Raw genomic sequence first — 23,914 nt, forward strand, 5'->3', positions numbered from 1 at the left:
TGTATAAAACATACATAAAACATGTCTTTATGATGCTCATCTATTGAACACAGTTCGCCCACTGTGCCCAGACATCATCAATAATATAAGAAAGGAAAATCTTGTTAACCCGATGTGAATTTAGGCCACAACTATGAAAATAAAGTTGTGAAAAATGCCATTTAATAGATTAATACAAAAGGTATGCCTTCATCGCGATGGACAGAACCCATCTTTCTCCCTCTGTGAGTACCATTCATATGGTAATGTCTCTTCCTCTTTGATTCACTCAGTATCCTGCTATTTGTTTCTGGCTCAAAGACCTACTGGAGTGTTTCCTCTCTCTAGTTCTCTTTCCCTCCCTCTAATCAACCTGGTGGGCAACATCTATCAGCACTTTGATGAAGGACCATTACTGAGAGTGGGTGTGTGGTTTTGTGCAATATAATCATTTCTATCCACAATACTGTCATCCCTATGTTCATTTATGAACAAAAAGTTGTATACGGAGTGTTTGAACATGACAGCTCTGTCGGCAACAATGAAAAAGAAACCTAAACATCACAGTAATGCAAAAGAGAGCGGAAACTAGAACAGACAGAGAAAAACATGACTGCAGATGCACACACGCACACAGAAGCTGAGAAGATTTTAATGATGTTTGAGTGTTGAGTACGACTCCTAACTGCACGACTCTCCCTTGCCTCCTGACCTGAGATTTCTCTGCTAAACACGCCTATAGGCCACTCACACACACACACACACACACACACACACACACACACACATACACACACACACACACACACACACACACACACACACACACACACACACACACACACACACACACACACACATCTACACACATCTACACATTTCCCCAAAGCATCCACACAAACTTCCCTTTTCCAGCACATGTACTCACACTTCAAGTCATCAGTTTACACCCAGGTAAAAATAGAAGTGGTACTGATAATGTGTTTAGTTTTTTTAGAGAAAGATCTGAGTGGTGATTACCCAGAGTACCACACAGACACTGATTAGAGATTACACAGATTCAATTAGATGTTTCTCTGGATGAAATTAGACGGTTTGCTTGAACCTAATTGAATTGCAATTAGTTTAATACTTCTGCTAATGACCCAGCAATGTAGCCACACACATTGTATTGGTGTAATTGGATACACAGTTTAACACATGCACATATAGGCTCAACAAATGACGAGATGACTACAGTTCAGGTCTTAACTTAGCTGTTTAGCTTGAAAGACTTATTTAGCTACACGTTCTCAAGTTTGAATAGTTTTGGTCAATTTTACGTGAGAGGTTTCTTGTCCTATGGTTTCTCTGTGCTCCCCTCACTGGTTTCAAATTGACTCAATTATAAAAAAAAGTTGATATATCCCATATTCTGAGCACCAATCAGGATTCAACGGTGACAGTTTGTGAATATTAGAACTTTTTACTTTGAAGTTGCTTATTCAGTCATGCATACTTGAGATTAAAAGCCACGTTTCTTTTATAGGCTTTATTTGAATCTCAAATGTGACCACATCTTAGAGAAAAAGCTGCTGAAATGGAAACTCTAAAGAAAGCCAAATGACTGCATTTTATCTGCCTGACTATGACAGTATGATGTATTAATGAAGAAAATTAGCAATTAAGGCTGAAATAAAATCAAATGTTGACATGGCCCTGTTTTTTTAATTGTCTTCTTCCATTTTGAAAACCATAAAATAAACATTTAGTTCAGTTTTTTATTTTATTATTTACCAAACATGGACATGCACTGCAGGCAGGAATGCAATGCTAAGTTGCCAAGTCAACAGCCAAAGGGTGAAAGTACACACTGGAAATACAATAGATTTATTTAATTACAATTTGCACATCTACCTCACAGAAAGGTGCACGCTACAAGGAGAGACGAGAAAAAGTATCCTAATAAAGTGCTTTGTGCAGATGCCAGGTTGTAATATAAAAAGAGGATTGCAGTAATGAGGGGAAGGATAGATGTCCATTAAAGAAAAAAATAAACATTATCCTCAAATAAACACCAGATGCCACACATTAAACTACCACACACAAGCTCAGATACTCATCCCTAAATGTCGACTCAGCAATGCCACACCTATAGATGCTGTTGCCATGGTAACTCCATACTCTGCATGCCCCAGCTGGTGTTTCCCTGAGGAGCAATGTATGGTGTGTGTGTATGTGTGTGTGTGTGTGTGTGTGACAGGGAGAGGTTAATGTGCCCCATGTGTGCCTTGCTCTGTCATGTGCAGCGGTGTGTACTGAAGAGGAAAACATGGCTGGTTGGGAGCAGTTATTATGGTATCCCATTGTGTGTGTATGATCGTATGTGTGCATATGTGTGTATGATGTCTTTCTATGGTTGTGTTTTATTATCCTAGTCATCAGTTTTGATTGGCCCAGCAGTTCACCCGGGATTGAAGTCCACAAGATTAGACAAATAAGGATTCAGCTTTCTTTAAAAACATTGCAAAAAGACAAAACTGTGAATGAAGATAAAAAGCCTTACAATTAATTTTACTGCCGAGAATCTGCTGCCAAAAAACTAATCTCAATCAAAATGAATTAGAACCGGATAGTACAACCACAACAATACAGTCACAGAGCCTCAACAGAGTAAACAATTACCTAAGCAGCCCACTCCATCACACAGCTTTTTGCTGTTTTCTTACAATGACTCATGCTTTAAATTCACACACATTACAGTGTGTGGCGAGCTGGGGTTCTGCCAACAGGGATGAAAGGATTTGAGACAATGTTTAGTAGTCAGGTTCCAGCTGTTTTGTTCACTTTAGCATCAGTCACCACCGGAACGTAGACAAAGAATTAAAAAGAATTGGCAATAAATGTGTACTCCTGGATTTTTCAGCATCGCTGTGTCATAATGTTGTGCATTGTGCTTTGCTTTTTGTGATGATGACTGACATAAGGACCGCACAATGGAAAAGTTATAAACTGATAAACAACATGACATACAAAAAGACCTTTATACAATAACACATTAACAAGATACCTAAACCTTAAAAAACACACCATGGTGCCTTTAAAATGGTTTATTTATTATTTTGTAAGGACATAATATGTGCATCCTAGAAATCCCTGCCACTGTTTTATAATTATATAGAAGCTGTTTGAAAACCCTTCGTTTTCAAGATGTGTATTAACCCTGACTGGCATGTCTGCATCGACCCCGTCCATCGTTGCTGGCCAAAGCTCAGAGTAATCAAAGAGAATTGAAGGTTTTGCTGTTCAATCTGTTCATTTCTGCCCGCTTTTCTTTGCCTCTCATACTTCACTTCTCCCTCACTGCAGTGCAATTTATAGACAACTCGAATGAACACACACATTTAACTCATCGTATGGCTTCCCTTTACTCCGCTGCTTAATTTTCCATCACTTGTCATCAGATTTTTCCACGTACTACGCTTCAGGCAAACATGCAGACTTTTTCTGCACTTCTAAGCTGCCTGCGCTATTTTTTTATCCTCTTATCTTCCCTCGAAAAAGGGAACGTTTCCCCTTGTCTTCTTCATTCTTTTCTAGCTCAGTCTCATTTCTTGCTCTCTTTCTTAATATTTGCTTTATTATCCTGCCAAATAACTCCATTACATTTTGTCTTTCTATTCCTCTAACTCTCCTCTCCTCCAAGTTAATCATCTCAGTCTCTCTGCTGTGAGTTCATTGCTCCCTCCCTCCTCCTCGAAACCTGTCAACTCTCAACCACATCTCCTATCACTCCCCTCTCCTGTGCACTTTCCCTCCCCGATCCACTCTGCCAGCCTGTCGGCGTGGGTGTGTAGTTGTTTGTGTGTTTGTGAATGTGTTTTTGATGAAAAAAACAACAGCAGCAGGAGCATCACCTTGATCCATCAGTGAAACAGAGAAAGAGAGAGAAATAAAAGTGCATTAAAAGGAAGAGGAGAGAGAAAGATACTAAATTAAAAAAACTAATTCTAAGTTATGTAAATATTGTTCTCTTTAAAATGTTTTATGTGCTTCTACCAGTTTTATTTGAATTATTTTTTGAGGGCATATTCAAGCAAATACAAAGGCCTGTTTTAGTAAAGTGTTCCGAGTTATATGTTTAAACATTACATTTGGATTAGTAATTAAAAAAAAAATAATCTTGTTGAGAGCACATTCATTCTGATTGTGTGCTTTTATTTTAACACTATTTTACTCTCAGTTAATAACATTTTCATTTTGCTTTTAATTAAAACCAGAGTAGTTAGTATGACAACCGGGATCAGCTGGAAGACGCTCTGGAGATTTAATTCACTCGGCTGAAAATACGGGTCTAACCTTTCATTTTGGCAGCTCGGGGGAGAGCTTGTGATTGGTGGGAAAGATGGTTCTTGAATATCAGCGAACTAGAAATGTATTATTTAAAAAAACAGACCTCATTATGACAATTAAGCTAAATATAGTATGTTAAATCAGCATCCAGTCACAGTGACAAACGCTTTTTGCGCAGTTTGGTCTCAATTTTTCCTTAGAAAGGCAAAATACAAACCACTCACCAAACACAATTACCCCTAAGGCCTGTGCCCCTAGCTGTAATCCTCTCTGCTCTGGGCCTGACCATTAATGGCTAATTTTCCAGGTTTTTGGGGCAAAAGGTCAGCACACTGATGGATTGAAGGTCTAAGGATTCATCAATACCAACCACACTCTGGCAACACACACACATATACACACACACACTATCCCATAAATGTCTAGGTGCAGACACGCGTCCATGAATTTGAACATATATGGCAACCAATCAGATGTACACAGCTGATGCACACACACACGCATCTATTCTATGTGTTTGCCATTTAACCGCAAGCCAGTAACATTACCATCCATACTAGTACCATCCATCTTGACAGTGACAGGTGTGAAAGGGAAAAACCAGACTTGAATTTCTCCATTACATTTAAACAGGAAAGGGGCAAAAAGAAGGAAGCAGCAGATGAAGGATAGTCAGGAGAGAGGCTAAATGAGAGGGTGGAGGGGGGGGGGGAGAAGAGGGCCTTGATTGGTACAAATGAAAGAGGTAGCAAATGCTTCAACAAAGGGCAATTTCATGCCCTCCTTTTGAAATAGGACAAGTTATGGTCCATGTAGAGGGTCATTGTTTTGATAATAACTAACTAAAAGTACAGAGTTTGGGTAGCTTAAATTAATAAAACATAAAATGAGGAATATTTATGGCTTTTATGCGTATTAAAAGTCTGCATTGCTTTTCAACTTCAATAAAGTCTTTGGCACAAGCTGCAGCCTTGTTACCATAGATACACACACATATGGTGACACAGCATCTAATTAATTAATCAATGAGTGACAGCAGAGGATTAATCAGCAATGCTTCCTGAAACACAGCCAACAATGTCACTTTCAGACAAACACAGCCACGGCTTTTGATGTCTTTATTATTATTCACACATTTAACAGATTAGCCTCAACTTTAAACACAAACGGATGAAAACAGAGTCCAAAACATTTGTGAGAAACTACCCAAACATTCTCATATCTGTCCAATATAAATCCAAGATCCAGTATAGCGCATGTCTGGAAACCCATGATGAAAGCACTTACATTAGATGGAAGGTCACAGTGGGGAAGTGTATCATGGACAACTTTATTTGTGCCTTAGTCACGGTGTCATCTGACCCCTTGCTGTGTCAGTACAAACACACACACATAAATGCTGCCGAGTCACAGCACAAACAATGACCTATCGACTGGCCTTGGAACTTGACACACAAACACACCACATGCACAGGAAGTGGTGATGATGGGACTGAGGGCAAACATGAAAAGGTAAAGAAGTAAGGAGATGGAAGGACGAAAAAAGATTAGGGAGTATTGGATATGGATATATAATGAGAAATAAATGAGGAGCAGTTAGATCCCATAGGTAGACCACTGCTGCATATCAATCACTTTTATCTCCCTATTACCAAACACACACAACCTTCCCCACCACCCCTGATCATGCAGACCGTTAGAAAGATGAACGCCCTAGAGCTGTGATGCGATTGGCCGGCAATGATGTCATCTCTTCCTGGAGCTTGAGCGGCGAGCTTAACAATTGGCTGGCTGAGGCAGACAGTGGGAGAGAGCGCCGCTGAGGTATCAATTCCATTCATACACAGGCAGTTGTGGAGAGAGAGTGTGTGTGTGTGTGTGTGTGTGTGTGTGTGTGTGTGTGTGTGTGTGTGTGTGTGTGTGACCACTCCCCACAGAGGAGAGGCATACAGGCAGAGCTATTAGGGCCGTGTCCATCATTCAGAGGCACAGACAGTACCTGCTGATTCCCTAATGGGCGCTCTTTCTGGCACCGTGGCACGCACACACACACACACACACAAATGCACACCATCAAATATGCAAGTAATCAAGCATGCACACACACTCTGATGGGGGTTGGGAGGGTTGAGATGGGTGTTGTCTCTCCGTTGTTACTGGGCTGTTGTCATGGTGATGACGATGGAGCTTTTACTGCTAGCTGGGACTTTGCAATAAAAAAAACACACTTTCTCACACACACACACACACACACACACACACCTTTTCATTGATGCATACCTTTTGAGAGCAGCCTTGCCCTTGCAGCTGCTTTTAAGCAACAGAAAAATACTTGCTTTCATTGTGTGTGTGTGTGTGTGTGTGTGTGTGTGTGCGTGCGTGCGTGCGTGCGTGCGTGCGTGCGTGCGTGCGTGTGTGTGTATGTGTGTGTGTGTGCGTGCGTGCGTGTGTAGGTGTGATAGTAAACACTCCTATGGGACACACTAGTCGTTCCTCTAAGAGAAGCTCATGGGAAATTAGCCTGTGATAGCTTCTTACAAAGTGCTGCGCGTTTACTCTCCTCTCTCTCCCCCTTTCCTCCCTACATGTTTTACACTCCCCTCCCCCCTCTTGCCACCCACACCTCCTGCTCCCCACCCTGAAAACACCCCTTTTTTAGTGCATGATGTCACTGGCAAGCTTGTAATTGCCAGCATAGCTGTTATAGGATTTTCTTCCAAGACTTCACGTTTTAACATAAGATGCATGCCAGCCCTGAATCTCACTAAAACATGGTTCAGTTGAGAGTTTATATAAAAAATTCACTACACAAACTAAAGATAGACTTAAGGCGAAAAAACACATACAGAAATCCATTTCACCATTTGTGAAAATGCCACTTGGGTTATCCAAATGCAGAAATAATTGCCTTTTTGGAAGATGTCATTTACGCTCTTATATCCGGAGACTTTTATACCTCACTTCTTCCAAACAGGACACATAATAACTTATATCCACTGTTCTTATATTAACAGTCTCCTATCCGTCTATAAACCCTGCTTATGCGTATGCATGAGTTATATGTGATCTAGCACACAATCTGTGTGTCCACGCTGCATGAATTCTGTCTTATTAGAAGTGTAATCTAATTTGAATTGAATTACATCCAACAAAGCTATCCAATTCCACTCAATTAAGTCTGTATAATCTCAAATCAGTATCTATATCTGGTTCACATTTACACCCTGACCTGCTTCATTAATAACTAATATATGTTATCAGTGTTTTAAGCAATTTAACACCATCTTCCAAATCTTTACTGGCGAAAACTTGTGTTTCATTTCTACGGCAGTAGTGCTGAAACAACTGACTGAGAATTATTATTCCTGATAATCAACTAAGCGGTTTAAAAGAATACAATTAAATTCTTCGACACCTTGTGGCCTAAAAAAATGCATCAAATCTGAAGACCCATGCGTTCATGTGGAGGCATGTACACATTTATGAGTGATTGTGTGTATGTGAGCTTTCACTACCATTCTCAGCTGCTCTCTGCAAATCACCCAGAGACGCTGTAACAGCCTCAAGTCTTTTCTTAAAGGAAAATGATGCATTAAAATCTCCGCAGAGGTCCAGGGCCTTCTGTAACTCAAACACACTACTCCCAGTGGGATTTATTAGATAGTAGAACAGAGAGACATATGGTCTTGGAAAGCTGGGAAATCTTAACCTGAAGAAAAAAAATCTCCCTGGGAAAATGCATTAAACGGTTAGCCTACGTAGAAACATTTTAAATTCCCTTTATTGAAGGAACATGACATAGACTAAATCAACACTGCTCTATCATCAAAGCCCACTCAAAGTCTAAGCAGGTGCTATACCTCCACAATGCATCCTTTATGTATCATTGCAAACCAGAAGGCCCTACTTTTTCACCAACAATGGGCATGTAAAGCACGAGAGCACAACTCCCGGTGCTGGAACGACTAATTGTTTCATTTGGGAGAGCTGAGCCTTTAAAGCTGCATCCGCCTTTGATCCTTTGGCCTCTGCTTTCTCCGAGGTCAGGTAAGGTCAGATGTGAGGAGAGCAAACAATTGCCAACCTCCTGCTCCAAATCCCTCCACTATGCCACACTCCCTGTCAGCTGCGACGCTCCCAGCATATGTGAGCGCTGTGTGTCTGAGTCTGGATCCACAGGAATGTGTGATTTCTTCAGTGAGAGGCTGGTGGAGAGACTTCAGAGGGTTGATTTACACACAAACTGTTCAGCCCTGTGTGGCAGTTCTGAAGGTTTGCTTGCAAAACTAACAGACACTTGACTTCATTCATCTTAAAACTGCACATTAGGATGTGTGAATGGATGCAGCAGTAAGAGAAGACGGGGTTAGAAGCAAGAGAAACTGATAAGAAGAATATTATTTTTATTCTGGATCTATTGCAGCGCCTCTCTACACTATACTGCATTTATATCTTCATTCAACAGCATGAACAAACATTCTTACATCACTGGCATCCACAGAAACGTTGACAGATGATATTATGATTAAACAAATTGCAGGGTCGCAGTTAAGTCTGTAAAAATGTTTCAGTCCACATAGAAGCAAAGTCCCTGGAAGATGATTACGCAAAATGTAAATATTCACCAAGGTAATTACATTCAGCCCTTCACTTTTAATGTTGAGAGAGGAGAAGATAATTATAACTCAGAGGGGCATTTTCATCTCTAACCTGGAGGCAGGTATTATGTTAAAATAATCTCTCCTTCACCAGCCTCTGTTAAATGCAGAACAGCTCTGGCCATATGTTCCCGTGCTAACGCAAGACTATTTTAAAGCCTTCTTCTATCATGTCAAGAGAGAGAGCAGATGATTACATGAAGCACTGAGCTGGAAACCTCTGGGATTCTGGCCTGCAGCTAAAAGGCATGATATGAAGACACCATTTTTACATTTTCACTTGTTTAAACGGTAAGCACATAATACACCCAACCATACAATGCCTGAAGACATATATTTCTAGTAGACAGCCTGGCCACACTTATTTTAAATTACAGTATTAAGGACTCATGCCTTCACCTGATTTCTCTTTGGTCTGACGGCTGATCTCATTTAGCACTGAGCTTTTATTGTGTACTTGCAAACAAGTTTACATTATTTGATAAGAGGCTTAGTGAACCATGTGTCAACACATCTGTTAATCCACATTTTATCTTTTTAAAGGAATCAGTTTACTCTTTCCACCTTTTAGAGTAAGCTTCCTATTAGTGACCTACAATGGAAATAGGGCATTGAAGCTCTCAGTATTCTCTCTGACCTTCCAGGCTAAGACGAAGATTAAAAGCATGATGTATCAGGGAGACAAAGCAAAGCTAAAGAGTAACATAGTAGTGGACTCTTTAGTAAGCTGTTAAAGCACATTGAACACTTCCTGCTTTAAAGTAAGAGCCTTCAAGTGAAGACAATGTAAGCCTTCTGTTCAGCTTTTAGTGTAAAGCAGATAAATGATGTGTGATGTTACATTATGATGCAGCTCTTATTCTTTAAGATATTTCAAAAGAAAAGAGCCTTTTCCCACGGTTTAACAGGTTTCTGTAAATGGTAAATCCCTTAAGTGTCTTTGACTGAACATATGTTCACGTTTACTTGACAAGCAACATCTGATGATGGTGAAAGAATCACAGGAGCAGAGACAGGAGTAGTGGAATGTTTTTATATCGCTAAAAAAAGGCATTAAAAAGGACCTTGACTTTGTTGATTGTGGTTGCAAACGGTTGCAGATACGCTGATTCTTATTATTTCGTAAACAAACTTTAACCACAGAGGTTGTGGATTAGAAAGCTCTCAAATAAAATGTTTGTGTACGCTTTTGAGGGCAGAAACAATGTTGTCCTTCTGATACAAGATCAATGAGAGGTTACAATTGACAAACACACATTTGTTTAAAGTAGTTTATCCAAGGAATGGTTGATCAATTACACGGGTCAAAACTAATCCTTCTCTTGAGCGGATTCAACAAACAAACCAAATAAGCTCTAAGAACCAAGAAATGTGAATGAAGAACAATTTCACAGAACGGTCTGGAGATTCAAATACACACAAAGTCATGAAAAACACACACACTACCGCCAGAAACATCACAGTGCTCTAATGAGGATATTGGACTCTGGAAGAAGGCAATTTAACACACACACACACACACACACACACACACACACACACACACACACACACACACACACACACACACACACACAGCTGCCCTTCACACTATGTGCCTGAGGGTGTGACAGGCAAGCACGCCAGAAGAGGATTTGTGGTGAAAAGCTTTGGGGAGGAGGGCGAGAGGGAATGAGGGAGAGTTAGGAGGAGTGGAGAAGAGGGGATTACATGGTGAATATTTCAATACTAAAACATACCAATTGGCTTGGGCTCCCTTTCTGGCTTGGAAAGACATATACACACATAAAGACATAAGCAGGGCCATATCTTCTGCAGCTAGCTAAGCAGTGACTAGACAGAGAATGGGATGATGGGTAACACTAATACAAAATCACTGGGCCCCCCCGGGAATCTAACCGACAAGCTGATTTAACCCGCTGTGACTGCACCAAAACCAAGCGAGCTCTGTTATTTAACTCAAAACTAATAATCCAACTAAGTCACATGAGGCGAAGATATATTAAACTGTTATTTTTGTTAAAGTCAAAGCACTGTAAACGGTCTGTCCTTATATTAGGACGTACAGCCATAGGTACAACTTCAATTTCTGTTATTAACTGTGACCTTCTGTCGGGACTGAAGCATAGACGAGAGACACCGGAGGGACATCCATGCAATAAAGCCGGACAGTTTAATATGTATGATCTATTCAGTGCAGGATTTCTTGAAAAAGTCCTCCTGCTCCAGCAAGTAATAAATGGATTTCTATGATAATCTAACTCCTTTGTACCACTACTCATGAAAATATCCCCCTTTTTATTTCAAGTTTACATTTTAATATTGTTTTAAATCCAGCTAGGTAAAATCTGATTTTAGCATTATGGTTTGCCACATCAAAACACTGATGCTTTTTGCTTATTTAGATGCATTATTCATCTGCATAATAAGAAGCTCATTTGCATTCACTCCCCATTTATCTCTTTACATTCTATAACCACAAGATCCTCTGAGATTTGTTGGTCACAAGAGTCTCTTTTTAACTGTAAACTAAAGGTGACCGGGATGTCCTTGCTGCAGGCAACACAACAACGCTTGATGCACACACAGGGACATCAAACAAGTTTAAAATCGCATTTACTTTCAAAATATGTATAAAAAAGCACACTTAGCGCTCCTTTACTTCTCATATTATAGCCTTATATTACTTAAAAGTATGAAGAATTAACACTATGAGGTGCTGGATCGCTGAGAATGTCTTTGCAGAAACAGATACGTGGTTAACAATGCATGGGACAGTATGGGATGAGAGGTGCCATGTTGCGAGGTTGGAGGTCGACAGCAGCGCTCCACATACAGACGGGCTGCAGGAACGCTAGAGGACAGAGGGGACGGCTGCTGGCTGGCATGACGGATGCCACATGCTGGTCAGGTCAGCAGGGAATGAGGCTACGGAGTCGAAGGGCAGAGAGAGAGAGAAAGAGAGAGAGAGAGATGGAGATTGGCTTGCAGAAAACGAAAGGATTAAGTTAAAAAACAACCGAAGTGGAAGCGGGCAGTTCAGTATATTTGTTTATCCATGCATCTGTTAATGTATTTCTGAAAGTGTGTGTGTGTGTGTGTGTGTGTGTGTGTGTGTGTGTGTGTGTGTGTGTGTGTGTGTGTGTACACGTCATTTTCTGGGGGTTTTAACAGCGGACAGTTACATTGTCCCAGTCACATCGATTCACTGGAAGCACTGGGTGTAATGCAGACACAATGGCTATAAAGCTGCATGTCTGTATGAGTGTGTGTGTGTGTGTGTGTGTGTGTGTGTGTGTGTGTGTGTGTGTGTGTGTGTGTCCATAGTTAGCATGCTGCAGTCTAGACCAAGGGATCAAGTGTAATCTCTCTCCAATGATACCACTGATGAGCTGTCCACTGTTGCTGTATCTTCTCTGCATGTCACTTTCAAGTTCATTTAAAGTACTTTTTGTGTTGTGGTATTTGACCCTTTTTGGTAGCAATTAAGGCTTGAAAACTTTACTTTGAAGTGTCAACATCACAACTGTGTTTATTTTGAGCTAAAAAAGTATGAAAGTATAATGGTTAAAATATTCTGTGGAAGCAGTTTTTCCTTCTGTGGTTACGGACCACTAATGAAACAGCACTGAAGAAACGGCCAGCGTGAACAAGACAGTCGGCAGTCATTAGTGGTGGGATTTTTGGGTGTTTTTCTAGAGGTAAAAAAGATCAAGATCAACACCCCCTGAGTGTTCACAGTTTTCAGCCTAAGAGTGAGTAAACTTTATGTGTGTTAGATGAAAGAAAACTCAATCAGGATCTCCAGGTGTCTAACAGAGAGGTACAAATCATAAGAAACCGTTACCCCCTGGGGGCTAAGAGAAGGCATCAACATGACATTGACAGTGCAGAACGAGTAATGATTAATGCATCAGTTCTCTGCAGCAGAGACTGTGTGGGTAACATGACACACAGTGTTGTGCTTAACAGCCTATGTTTAATTAGAATGGATTGGGGAATCAATATTGCTCTGCAGACTTTTAAAAATGGGTCTGTTTGTAAACAAGCCCAAGTTTCATAGAATTGGAGTTATTATTTTTTTACAATAGAAATGCTCCCAATTAACTCAGCGGCTGGTAATTAATTTACCCCCCCCCCCCCCCCCCCGCGCACACACACACACTCCTACCACAACCACCACTTTGCAGGAACCCCATGAAAGATTCAATTAAAATAAAACTTCATTACTCTTAGCTTTGAAACACTTCAGGCTAAATAAAAACAGATGCCTCCAACACCTAAAAAGAAAAGAGCCAAGAATAACTCTTTCTCTCCAAGTTTTTCTCTAGGAAATGTTGTTTATAGAACAGAAAAGCAAGTAATCCAGCAGAAAGATACTCAGCAAGTTGTCACACTGACGATATGTCCCGCTGCCAGGAACAAGGTGGGACACGCCGACACCCAACATTAGGATTACTGCCCTGAGTCGTAGTTTAACCACACACACACAAACACAACTCGGCTGCTTTCCCTGTTTAAAGTAAAGCCATAATTATAACAACAGTCGGCTACAAACAACGTGGCAGAGAAACTGAAGAGACATTTTTCACTACAATCCAGCGCTGTATCAAAACCCCAGGCAAAAAACACATTTAGATTCCTTGGCTACTATTTCTTATGATCTCATCTATTATACAATACTCTTTAAGTTGTCTCTTCTTTTTTCAATGCTGTCATGTGAAATTCTTGCCATCTTTATTCTTGGGAGTCTCATATTTGGTAGTATTCTCTATCCTTTGAGCTTTACAAACTAACTCTGCCAGTAAACAAACCGAGAAGTTGATATTCCTCGGTCCCTGGAAAGTTGACATTTCGGAAATACAAAGCAAAAGAGCATCAAATATCAAGCACAACAGGAAGAGAAACACACTCTTCACACACACCCACACAAAATACACTGTAGGTGTCATTTTGTCCCAGGAATAAGGTCAGATATTATGTGTCAGGCATGAAGCCAGAATTAGACTAAAGTAACACTGATACGCCTCACTGTACTGTACCCTTCACACAGTTTCTCTTCCTCACAAATCACAAACACGCTTCCCCTTTCTTATTTTCCACACTTTGGTCCACAAACCCTTCGCATCCCTCACCATTCCCCTACTTCTCTCCCCAAACTGTGATTTCACACAATCCATCTGACACCCAAGTACAGTACAGCATCTATGATATCATCAGTCTGCCAGCTATAACAGACATTACTGGCTGAGGAGCCAACAGTCAGCACACCTCCCGCAAATACACACAACACACACACATACAAATGCACCAAATATAAGGAAACTATCACTTTATATGAAAGAATACACACATGTCTGATGAAATCATATGAGCACTTTGCTACACACCAGAAGCACATGGTTTTTCTGTATCAGAACACACACATACACACAAAGATGATAACTCACCTGCACCTGCATGAAAGACCCCCGGTAGAAGCAGCATGCTGCAGCCGACAGGGCACTCCACAGACTACACCTCTCCGTCATGTTCAGTGCACACCTTCCTCTGCTACCTTTCCTAAAAAATCTTTTCCTCTACTCTTTTTTTCTGTCCTCTTCTCTATCTGTCCCCCTACCCAGGGTGTCCTATCAAAACCCCAGCTCCTGGGTTAAGCCTGTCCCACCCCTGCCAGCCTGCCTCCTTGCCTCTCTGCCTGGCTAACAGCCCCTCAACATAGTGCCACCAGTACAGAACCAGGCTACAAGCTAAACAGCTAACACTACAGCTACAGCTTGCAAGCAGCTGCTGGTAACAACATCAGCTATATGAGCTAGGAGCGTGCCGCTAACAGCTGGTACTGATAACAGCGAGAGATATTAGAGCTCCTGACATCTCTGCTGCTCCTGCCCCGCGCCGGCTTCTGTCGCTCCTGCTCTCGCTTCTCTCACTGCACTTGCTGCACTTCACGCGGCTGCTAGGGATTACCTCATTGCTTGCTGATGAAAGGAGTGTGGGTGGGGGGAGGGCGGACCAGAGAGAGAGAGAGAGAGAGAGAGAGAGAGAGGGTGGGAGGGATGGAAGGATGGATGGATGGGGGGAGGGAGGGAGAGGGTGGGGGGTGTATGGTATGGTAGCAGGCACAAGCAAAGAGGAGTGCTGTTGAAATGCAGGCAGAAAACCCCACCCACCCACCCGACGACCCCCACTTCAGTGTTGAGACAATGCTGACACGGGGTGGGGTGGGAGGTTTGGAGGGAGAACTGGGACGATGGAGTAAGTAAAACAAGGAGAAAGTGAAAGAAAGACGGGAGCAGAGAAAAAAAGATAATCAAAGAAGAGCTGATGAATGAAGATGATGCGGGTTGGAGGGTGAGAGAGGAGGAGGAGGAGGAGGAGGAGCGCAGCCTCCCGGAGGAATCTAACCTTTCTTTAGCCATGAAAGGAACCCAGCAGGGGGGCCCCCACCACCCTACCATACATACACATACGCTTAAATGCATATTCACACCTTTTATTCCACCTGCATGTCAACACACACACAGCACTTCATATAGTAGAGAAGGCAGGAGCTACGGAGTATTTGGTTCCTGGTGTGAAATAATGTTGATAGACAGTGTTACCCTTATACGCGTGTGTGTTGGAGAAAGAACAAGAGTGTGTGTGTGTGTGTGTGTGTGTGTGTGAATATAATGATGTGTCTCTAAAAAGGCCATGCAGACTGCAGCTAGACAGCTCATTATAGGCTGAAACACACAGGCAGGTGTTTCATGGATAACACAGTGTGATTTTCACCAGCCCATTTCACACACACACACACACACACACACACACACACACACACACACACACACACACACACACACACACACACACACACACACACACACACACACACACACACACACACACACACACACACACACACACACACACACGTCAGGAGGGGTGGGGCTCTGTATCCAGAGGCCTGAGTCAGTGACATCATTGAGGACGCCTCACCATGGCAACACTGCAAGAGCACTTGACAGCATCCAAAATTCTGACACTGCATTTAGTTGGGTCTGCACCACTGCAGAGAAACATAACGCAAGAGAGGGACATAGCCAGAGAGGAAGAGGAATATGTAACATGCCAGGTGATGAAAAATACTGTATGTTTGTTTAATTTAATTTAAAGGTAATCTCTGCTCCACACAAACAGAATCAGATGATGCTAGTAGTCCATTCGCTAATCTGCCTCTTGAATGCATGCTAGTAGGTCACAGGCAGAGAGAAAAGGCTGATAGATAAGTAGGTACAAGACACAGGATGGACTCGTTAACTGCAGTGTCTCCTCTTAATGTAATCTCAAAGCATCCAGCGCTGGATTAGACAGATTACACAGCGGGGACACAAATAATCTCATAAAAGGAGCCCTGTACTTTCCTTCTCTCAATCCTCAGTTATACCACGGTAAAACAATCACAACATACAGCATCTGGCTGCTGCGCCACACACACTCTAACCAAAATGCATGCATTGGGAAAAACGCATGTGACAATATGATGGATGCAGAGTTTAAAGCATGTATGGTCTGCTACAGCTGGGAGTTTAGTATTAAAATTGGCAATGTTAGGGATGTAATTCCCCCTCCAACGGGTCATAATGAAAATGCATTGCACTGTAAGGTCCATTAGCTAAAAGCCACTCCACTAAATTAGACTTTTATAAAACATATGTCTTAGATCGCACCTCCTGAGAACTATTTTGCACAAGTGAAAAAATATCCGGCTAGAAATGAGCACATCCTTTCATTGTTTTGTTTTTCTTTCTCTCGTGTTTCCACATGTCATTCTGCGTCCTCTGAGGTATTAAGTTGAATCAAACATCAAATTCTGCTGTGGGGAGCTGAGTGAATTTAAAGCAAAGCAACAGATTCCCTTCAACCGTTTACTCTGGAAATTTTTGATAGAGAAAAAAGATGATATGATATAACACCCATGGGCAAATTGACAGTCCTGGTGCAGCAGTAACTTGCTCTTTTTACTTACTTTTGGAAGAACTTTCTCTTGAATTGAGCTAACAAGTGACTGAATGTACTGAAATAAAATAATATATGAGTCTCTTAAGGACATAAATGGATGATTCACAACTTACAATTCCCTGAATCAGATGTAATTCAAATGCCACAACACTTATTCCATAGTGCGACATACTACTCCACCGTCCATGCAGTGCACAATACTATGCACATAACAGACAAGAGTGAACATAAGAAAGTAAAAATCCCCAATGTGTTCAAAGATTTATAGTTGCATGTTTCATTATGGAGATAAATGTGACAATTTATAGACATTTCACCAAGCTCCAGCCTTCGCTTCTCCATATCTTTTACGAGGTTTTAAATCTAATAGACTGAATGGTCCACACACAGGTTAAAAGAAAAATGGTAGCTTCGCCCCATTTTGTGCCTTTGGGAAGACTAAAGAGTGTCTCATTCTCACTTTGGTGTCTGGTACACTTCATTACCCCGAATCGTCTGTCTAGTTCTTTTTCTTTCCTCACTTCATTCTCACCACTTTTGCTTCCCTTTAAATCCTTTTATCTAACTTCCTTTCATTCACTGCATTCACAACTAGCATGTATGTCAGGAAACGTCTGCAGATGTACTTGTTCCACCATTTTCATCACTTTCTTTGCCCGTCTCCTCTTCTCTTATCCATTTATTGAACCTGTCCTTTCTCTTTTCAGAATTCCCTGTACTCCCTCTCTCTATGCTCTATTGAATCCAACCTTTCTCTAACCCTTCTTATCACCCCGCTCCTTCCCTCGTGTCTCCCTGCTCCTTCCCTCGTGTCTCCCTGCTCCTTATCCTGGCCCCTCATCACTTGTCTTAACCTCCTCTTTTCCGACTTTTTGCTCTCTGATCCCTGTCCTTCCCTTCTCCTCCGTGGCCATCCCTCATCCTTCCCGTCCTTCCACTATCTCTACATCTCCTCCCTGCTTGGAGGCGGTCTTCGGTTAAATATTAATTAGTGAGCCCCATCCCGCAGGCTGATAGGGAACACAATGGAGAATCCATGCATATGCCTGCAAGCTTCCCACTAATGAAAGGAGGGTGTATGTGTGTGGGAGAGGCGCTCAGAGAAAGAAAGAGACAGAATACAGACATTGAGAGAGTGTGTGTAAATGTGTGCATGTGTGTGAGAGATGAAAAACGACACACCGAGGGCAGCTCAAGATTAAGGGTGCACACATATCTTTATGTGTGCATACATATCTTTATGTGTGCACACATTTCTTTATGTGCTGTGCGTCTGTAAAAACAAAGGCCGGGCTCCATTGAGGGTTAGCGGGGTACGGCTAATGATCTGTGTGTGTTTCTGATTGTCATCAGTGTGTTTTCACAGGGTGGACCGACTGGTTAATCCGTATCGAACTAACAGATATGCGTTTCAAAGGGAGTTGCGATGCGGTGAGAGAAAAGGCTTGCTAGAAAGCGCTTCGACTTTGTCCTCAGTGACGAGTAGAAAAATATGAATTTAGCTGTGAAATAGCACAATTAAAAATCAGCTGTCCTGCTTTAATCGCATTAAAACAACTTAGCCTTACACAAATGTGTTGCTGTAGCAACAAGACACATCTTGAGCATGAATAAAGCGGTGTGTAATACGTTGCAGAAAGATCAATGTGCCATTATTCTCTGTCTCATGTACTGCTCAGTTGCATGGTATGCCGACCTTGAAGGGGTTGGATAAAAGAACATAGACATTAAAGAAAGCGGGAAAAAAATCTGAGCTTTTTTTTTCTTAGACTCTAAGGTGGTTGTAGAATTGTTTAGACTTTTCTTTTTACGACATCACATATTCTTTCAGTGTTTTATGACTGAAGTAACAGAAGATCAAGCAGCCACCACTGTACTCTATATCATAATTAATAAGGCAGTTAGATAGTGAGCCTTTTAAGGTTGATAACCAATTAACAAAGAGGGCTTGCAGAGTCAGAATTTTAGTCCTGCCTGAATATGAACAACTTGGACACGTGTCATAAATATGCCACAATTAACAATGGGTGCCCAGAGGATGAATCCTTCGGCAGGGCATGTTTTGCACTTAACAAAAATAAAATGATCTATACATCTACATCGGTAGATTCATGCGCCAAAATTCAAAATTTGTTATAGACATTCATTGTCCCGAGAGGATAAGGTGAAATAAATTTGATGATTCCCTCACTTGTCCTCGGGGCCACCATGAGGTTGATGTGTTAATTAGCAGATGTCATTATTAGCTTGAATTGCTGGTCAGCTACAAACACATGTGAAAAATGTGTATAGTATTGGAAACGTATCACTCTCGACATTGTGGCTTACACTAATCAGGCATGAGTAAAGGGTATCCTATTCTACAGATGGTATATACCAAGATGTTGTACATATATTGTCACTTTTGTCTTTGGTGACCTAAATTGACTGATTAATGCAAATAGTCAAAATTGTAAACACAGTTGTTTACAATATGCTTTTAAACAACTGTGTTTGTATTTATTTGTCTGTGTCTCTCTGTCTACACGGTGAAGAAACAGTAACTGGAGACTTTCCAGGGCTGTGTTACTGAGGGGCCAACCCTGACAGTTCACACCCCTCTCATTTACAGAGGCGCCACATTAATTCATCTACTGTAAGTCACACACGCACACATGTTCATGCACCCACAGGGCAATGCCTAAATTTAATCAGGCAGTACAGAAATTCATACAGATTTGGGAAATTCAAACCATTCGCATAATCAAACATGCAGTTACACACAGACACACAGCTGAGCCCCTTCATACACGCACATTTTTTTTTTTTTTAGAGCACCAGTGTGCCAGGCATATGTTAATAAACCTCATATGATCCAAATTGTTCCACCTCCCCCCTGCTGCTCTGTCAAAGTAGCATCAAACCACTAAATAGGAGGGGAGACAAAGCAGGGTTGGGCTGCAGGCAAAAACAAACGCACACAGCCATAAAGTCACGCATTTACACAGTATTTGAAAACAAGCTGAGACAGAACAACTTACTTCATGACACATAATGGTCAGGAGTGTTTTTTTTCTACAAACCTCAGCCATTTTAAAACTGCCTTTTACATCTTTCACTTAAAGTCGGAGAAATGAAAACAGAAGATATTGCTTGACCAGCCGTGCCTCCACATGAAACATTAATGATGATGGCCATTTGACGATAAAGTCTAAAAAATGAATAACAACCCCTGAATTCTCACTGATTGCTTATTTTCTTTGAGCATACTCAGATCAGATCTGTCTTTCTGCATCACAGTGTCTTATTTCTGTATGTGTGATGCTGCCTGTGTGAGAGTACATCAGAGGACACATGTGACTAACGTGGGGAGAGTCATTGGCCTGGTGTTTCCCACTCTAACAGGGAACACTGAGGCCAACTACTGATTTAAACATCAGCTGTCATAAATGTTTCAGGCAAATGGAAGGAGAATCAGATGAAGGGACCGCTGGCAGCTTTCAGAGAGAGGGTGGGGGCAGTGGGTGGGGCTGTTGTGTTTCAGAACAGGACAAGGAGATAGGGGAAAAAAATAGGTGACAAAACAGGCGTAAGGATTTATAAAAAGGCTGATCTCATATAACTTCCTGCGGTTTCAAATCTGAATGAGATCATTTAAAGCAGTCCTATGCTGAGCTTATCTAAAATTGAAACACTTTCAAAACAAGCGATATTTTTTGATGTCAGAGTGAGAGAAGTGTCAATATTATCAGTATAAGTGCTAGTTACATGGGCGACCCGTCCAAGCCTATAGTGCAAAGGTAGGTCAACTCCCCTGAAGTGAACATTAAGTCACCAAGATCATAAAAAATTAATACACTTCATCTTTAGGGGGGGGGAAGCATAGGTAGTGTTTTGGAGAAATTTGTTAAAGCCTCTTAGCAAATTGATGACAAAATGAGATGTCTCAGGATCTGGAAGACTTACCACTTTGGCTACACTAACAATAACACCTGTAACATATTTTATAAATGTTTTCTGATGCTGTTAAATTATGGTATGTTCATAAATACAGCAGTAAAACAAGCTATATTCTCATTTATGAGAACTTCATACAACATATCCAAGATCCCATGAAGACATAAAAAGCCAAGACGGCATAATATTGCTGATTCACAACTTCAACCCTCCCTCGCTCAGTCTTCGTTGAAATTTGTTTCGACACCATAAGTGGAGTAAAGATGTTACAGATTTGTATATTTTAAATGCTTTTGCTCTGTCTGAAACACAAATTCTAACAGGGCAGGAAGTGTGGGGGGGGGGGGTTTAAATCGATGTGTTGTGGTCAGGGGAAGTTGCATGTGTTTGTCTTACAAAAAGGAATACAGGTCAGGGTCATAGGAGAAGGCTCTTACCGCGCGTTTGATGTATAATCAATAGGAAAACTCATCTCAGGAGCTCAACAGTGCACTTCTAATCCCCTCTTTCTTCTTTCTTTTCTTCATTTCAGGTCTCTTACTTTCCATTTTTGCGCTCAGTTTAAAATTCAATAACTGTATCAATGTGTGTTTGTGCTATACAAAATGCATGAAGGCCTATCATCTATCTCCAAGGTCATGAAACATCCTCACATGCTCTCTGATCGATAAAAAGGAGATCAAAACTCAAGTGTATGGCCCCACCTGCTGGCTGCAGCTCATACTGCTCACTAGCTGCTGACTGCTGACATAAGCACTGATTCACTCCAAATTCAATTAGCTAAATGGCACACTGAATAAGGTTAAATGCAGAGTGAGCCGGCTGAAATGAGCACAACTGTTGAAGACTAAAGGGCTAATAATCAGCCACAATTACATCTGAGAGCTCACATTAAAAAATTCTAATTCAATAATAGGGTGGAGAGGAGGAAACTAAACTGCTGATGTAAAGGCTCAAGACCACAACTCAAAGCTTCTGGCATCTCAGGCATTACATGTGTGTGTGCATGTGTGTCACAGGCAGAGAAATTCAAACTAAATAAAAGGAGAACGTTCTTTTGTAAAGAAGCGATAGAGACTTCTGTTGGGAAATATTCACACACACACACACACACACACACACACACACACACACACACACACACACATATACACACACACACACACACACACACACACACACACACACACACACACACACACACACACACACACACACACACACACACACACACACACACACACACACACACACACACACACACACACTTCTGTAGAGTTATATGCAAGTTCATACACACAGACAGTTGAGGACAGTGTGTGTGCCAGAGGACAAAGGAGCACACACCTGGAAGCAGCCTTACCTGCACATATTCCCCCTGGCTCTCTGCTGGATTCATGTGGCTGAAGAAACAGGAGAAAAGATGAAAGAGAGGAAGTGTTAGCCAATGTAATAACAGGAAAAAGGCTGTAAACCTCTGTTGAATGGTGTGAACATGTGTATCAACACACATGTGCACACAGTTTGTGTTTGATCTGGTCTTTTAAAAGGTGAATGTTACTACAGACATAAAATACAGCTGTATTCCCATGCCCCTCTTCTGCAGCGGCCTCTCCAGTGAGCTACATGTTGTTGCAGGCCAGATTTATGCGAAATGGATAGATAACAAACCCCACTGAACAGCTAAGGTTGCCAAATATGTAGCTGGCCTCTCAAATCTCCCAGGCACCATAACTCAAACTTTTACGCTCATGATGCATCCGGTTCATGTGTCAAAACCCCCACTGCGCTGGAGCCCTGGGAGCCATACTGTTGATACTTTGTGATACAGAGCAAGGGAGAGCTAAAGGGGCAATTACACTCACAGACAAGTTTCGGGATCAATCGGCACAGTTTTCAATTTGCATGATGGGTTACATAGGGCCCGGAGCGACGCTGTGTTACACATGACCACAGAGAGGCCAGATCAAAGGGCCCCATCGAGGCAGTGGGTTGGGGAATGTTAATAGAGCCCACGACAGAGGAGCTAACATTCCCTCACCAAACTGCGCCTGAGATTAAACTTTGGAAAAATGGTTGTACAGTGTGAAATATTCCCCTCAATTATTTTCACTGATAACATCAGCATTTATCCAGACAAGAATGTGACTGAGCTGTAAATAGAAAAACATACCCATCATACATCTGGCTATAAAAACAGCAGTCCTAGATAGCAAGAAGGCCAGGAGCACTACAGCAGATTTATAATAAACACTATTTATCTTGTGCAAAACCCCTCAGTTGTTTTATGACTGCAGTAAGGTGATCTTTATTTAATTTCTTAACTTCTCAAAACCTAATAAAGAAAGCTTATTACTACACCTTGATATCAAGCTTGACTTTACAGGCAGTAGTCTGACGGATGTGAGAACAGAGGTTATCATATGTTGTACCAAAACAATCGATTGTGGGTATATAATTAAAATGGACTTGAAATTGGCTTTGCCTGGGGCTACATTTATATTCAATTTTTAGTTAATCTGCATGTTATCTCTGATGAATCAGTTAATTGTTGTGTCTTTTAAATGTTAGAAGTTAGCGAAAAATGTAACTACAAGGTAACATGATACATGAACATATTGAAACAGACCTAAAATTCCACCACTAAGCTATATATAGATGTCATATGACAGCAGAAAGCATCACAGTTGAGATGGTAAAACCAGCACTATTTCCTTTTCCTGGAAAACTGAATTCGAAATTGGATCTTTTGCTAATTTATTTACTGTAAAGCAACTAGTTTTTACCTTTAGTTAAACATCAATCTACATGAGGGCATCCCTGTGGCTCTCCTTCTCAAATGAGTGCCCAACCAATACATTGACATGCTTTGCTTTATAATATGGGTAAAGAACTATTTCATTTCAGAGCCAAATCTTACCAGCACCACCATCACTGACTGAGAAGTGAAAGTTTTTTCGAGAAAGGCAAAGTCAGTTAAAGAAGTGAAGAGCAGCACTTTG

The 23,914-nt window shown here is 41.3% G+C and overlaps 1 protein-coding gene across 1 annotated transcript in view; it reads right to left on the reverse strand.

Moving 5' to 3' along the window:
* sh2d3ca (SH2 domain containing 3Ca) overlaps window positions 1-23,914 on the reverse strand; it is a 45,922-nt gene that overhangs the window by 18,348 nt on the left and 3,660 nt on the right. Inside the window, 1 exon segment of the mRNA XM_063889609.1 lies at window positions 22,276-22,315. Within this exon segment, the coding sequence (XP_063745679.1) occupies window positions 22,276-22,315 (40 nt within the window).

This window comes from Eleginops maclovinus, chromosome 8 (assembly GCF_036324505.1).
Source record: "Eleginops maclovinus isolate JMC-PN-2008 ecotype Puerto Natales chromosome 8, JC_Emac_rtc_rv5, whole genome shotgun sequence".
In the NCBI taxonomy this organism is placed as follows: Eukaryota; Metazoa; Chordata; class Actinopteri; order Perciformes; family Eleginopidae; genus Eleginops; species Eleginops maclovinus.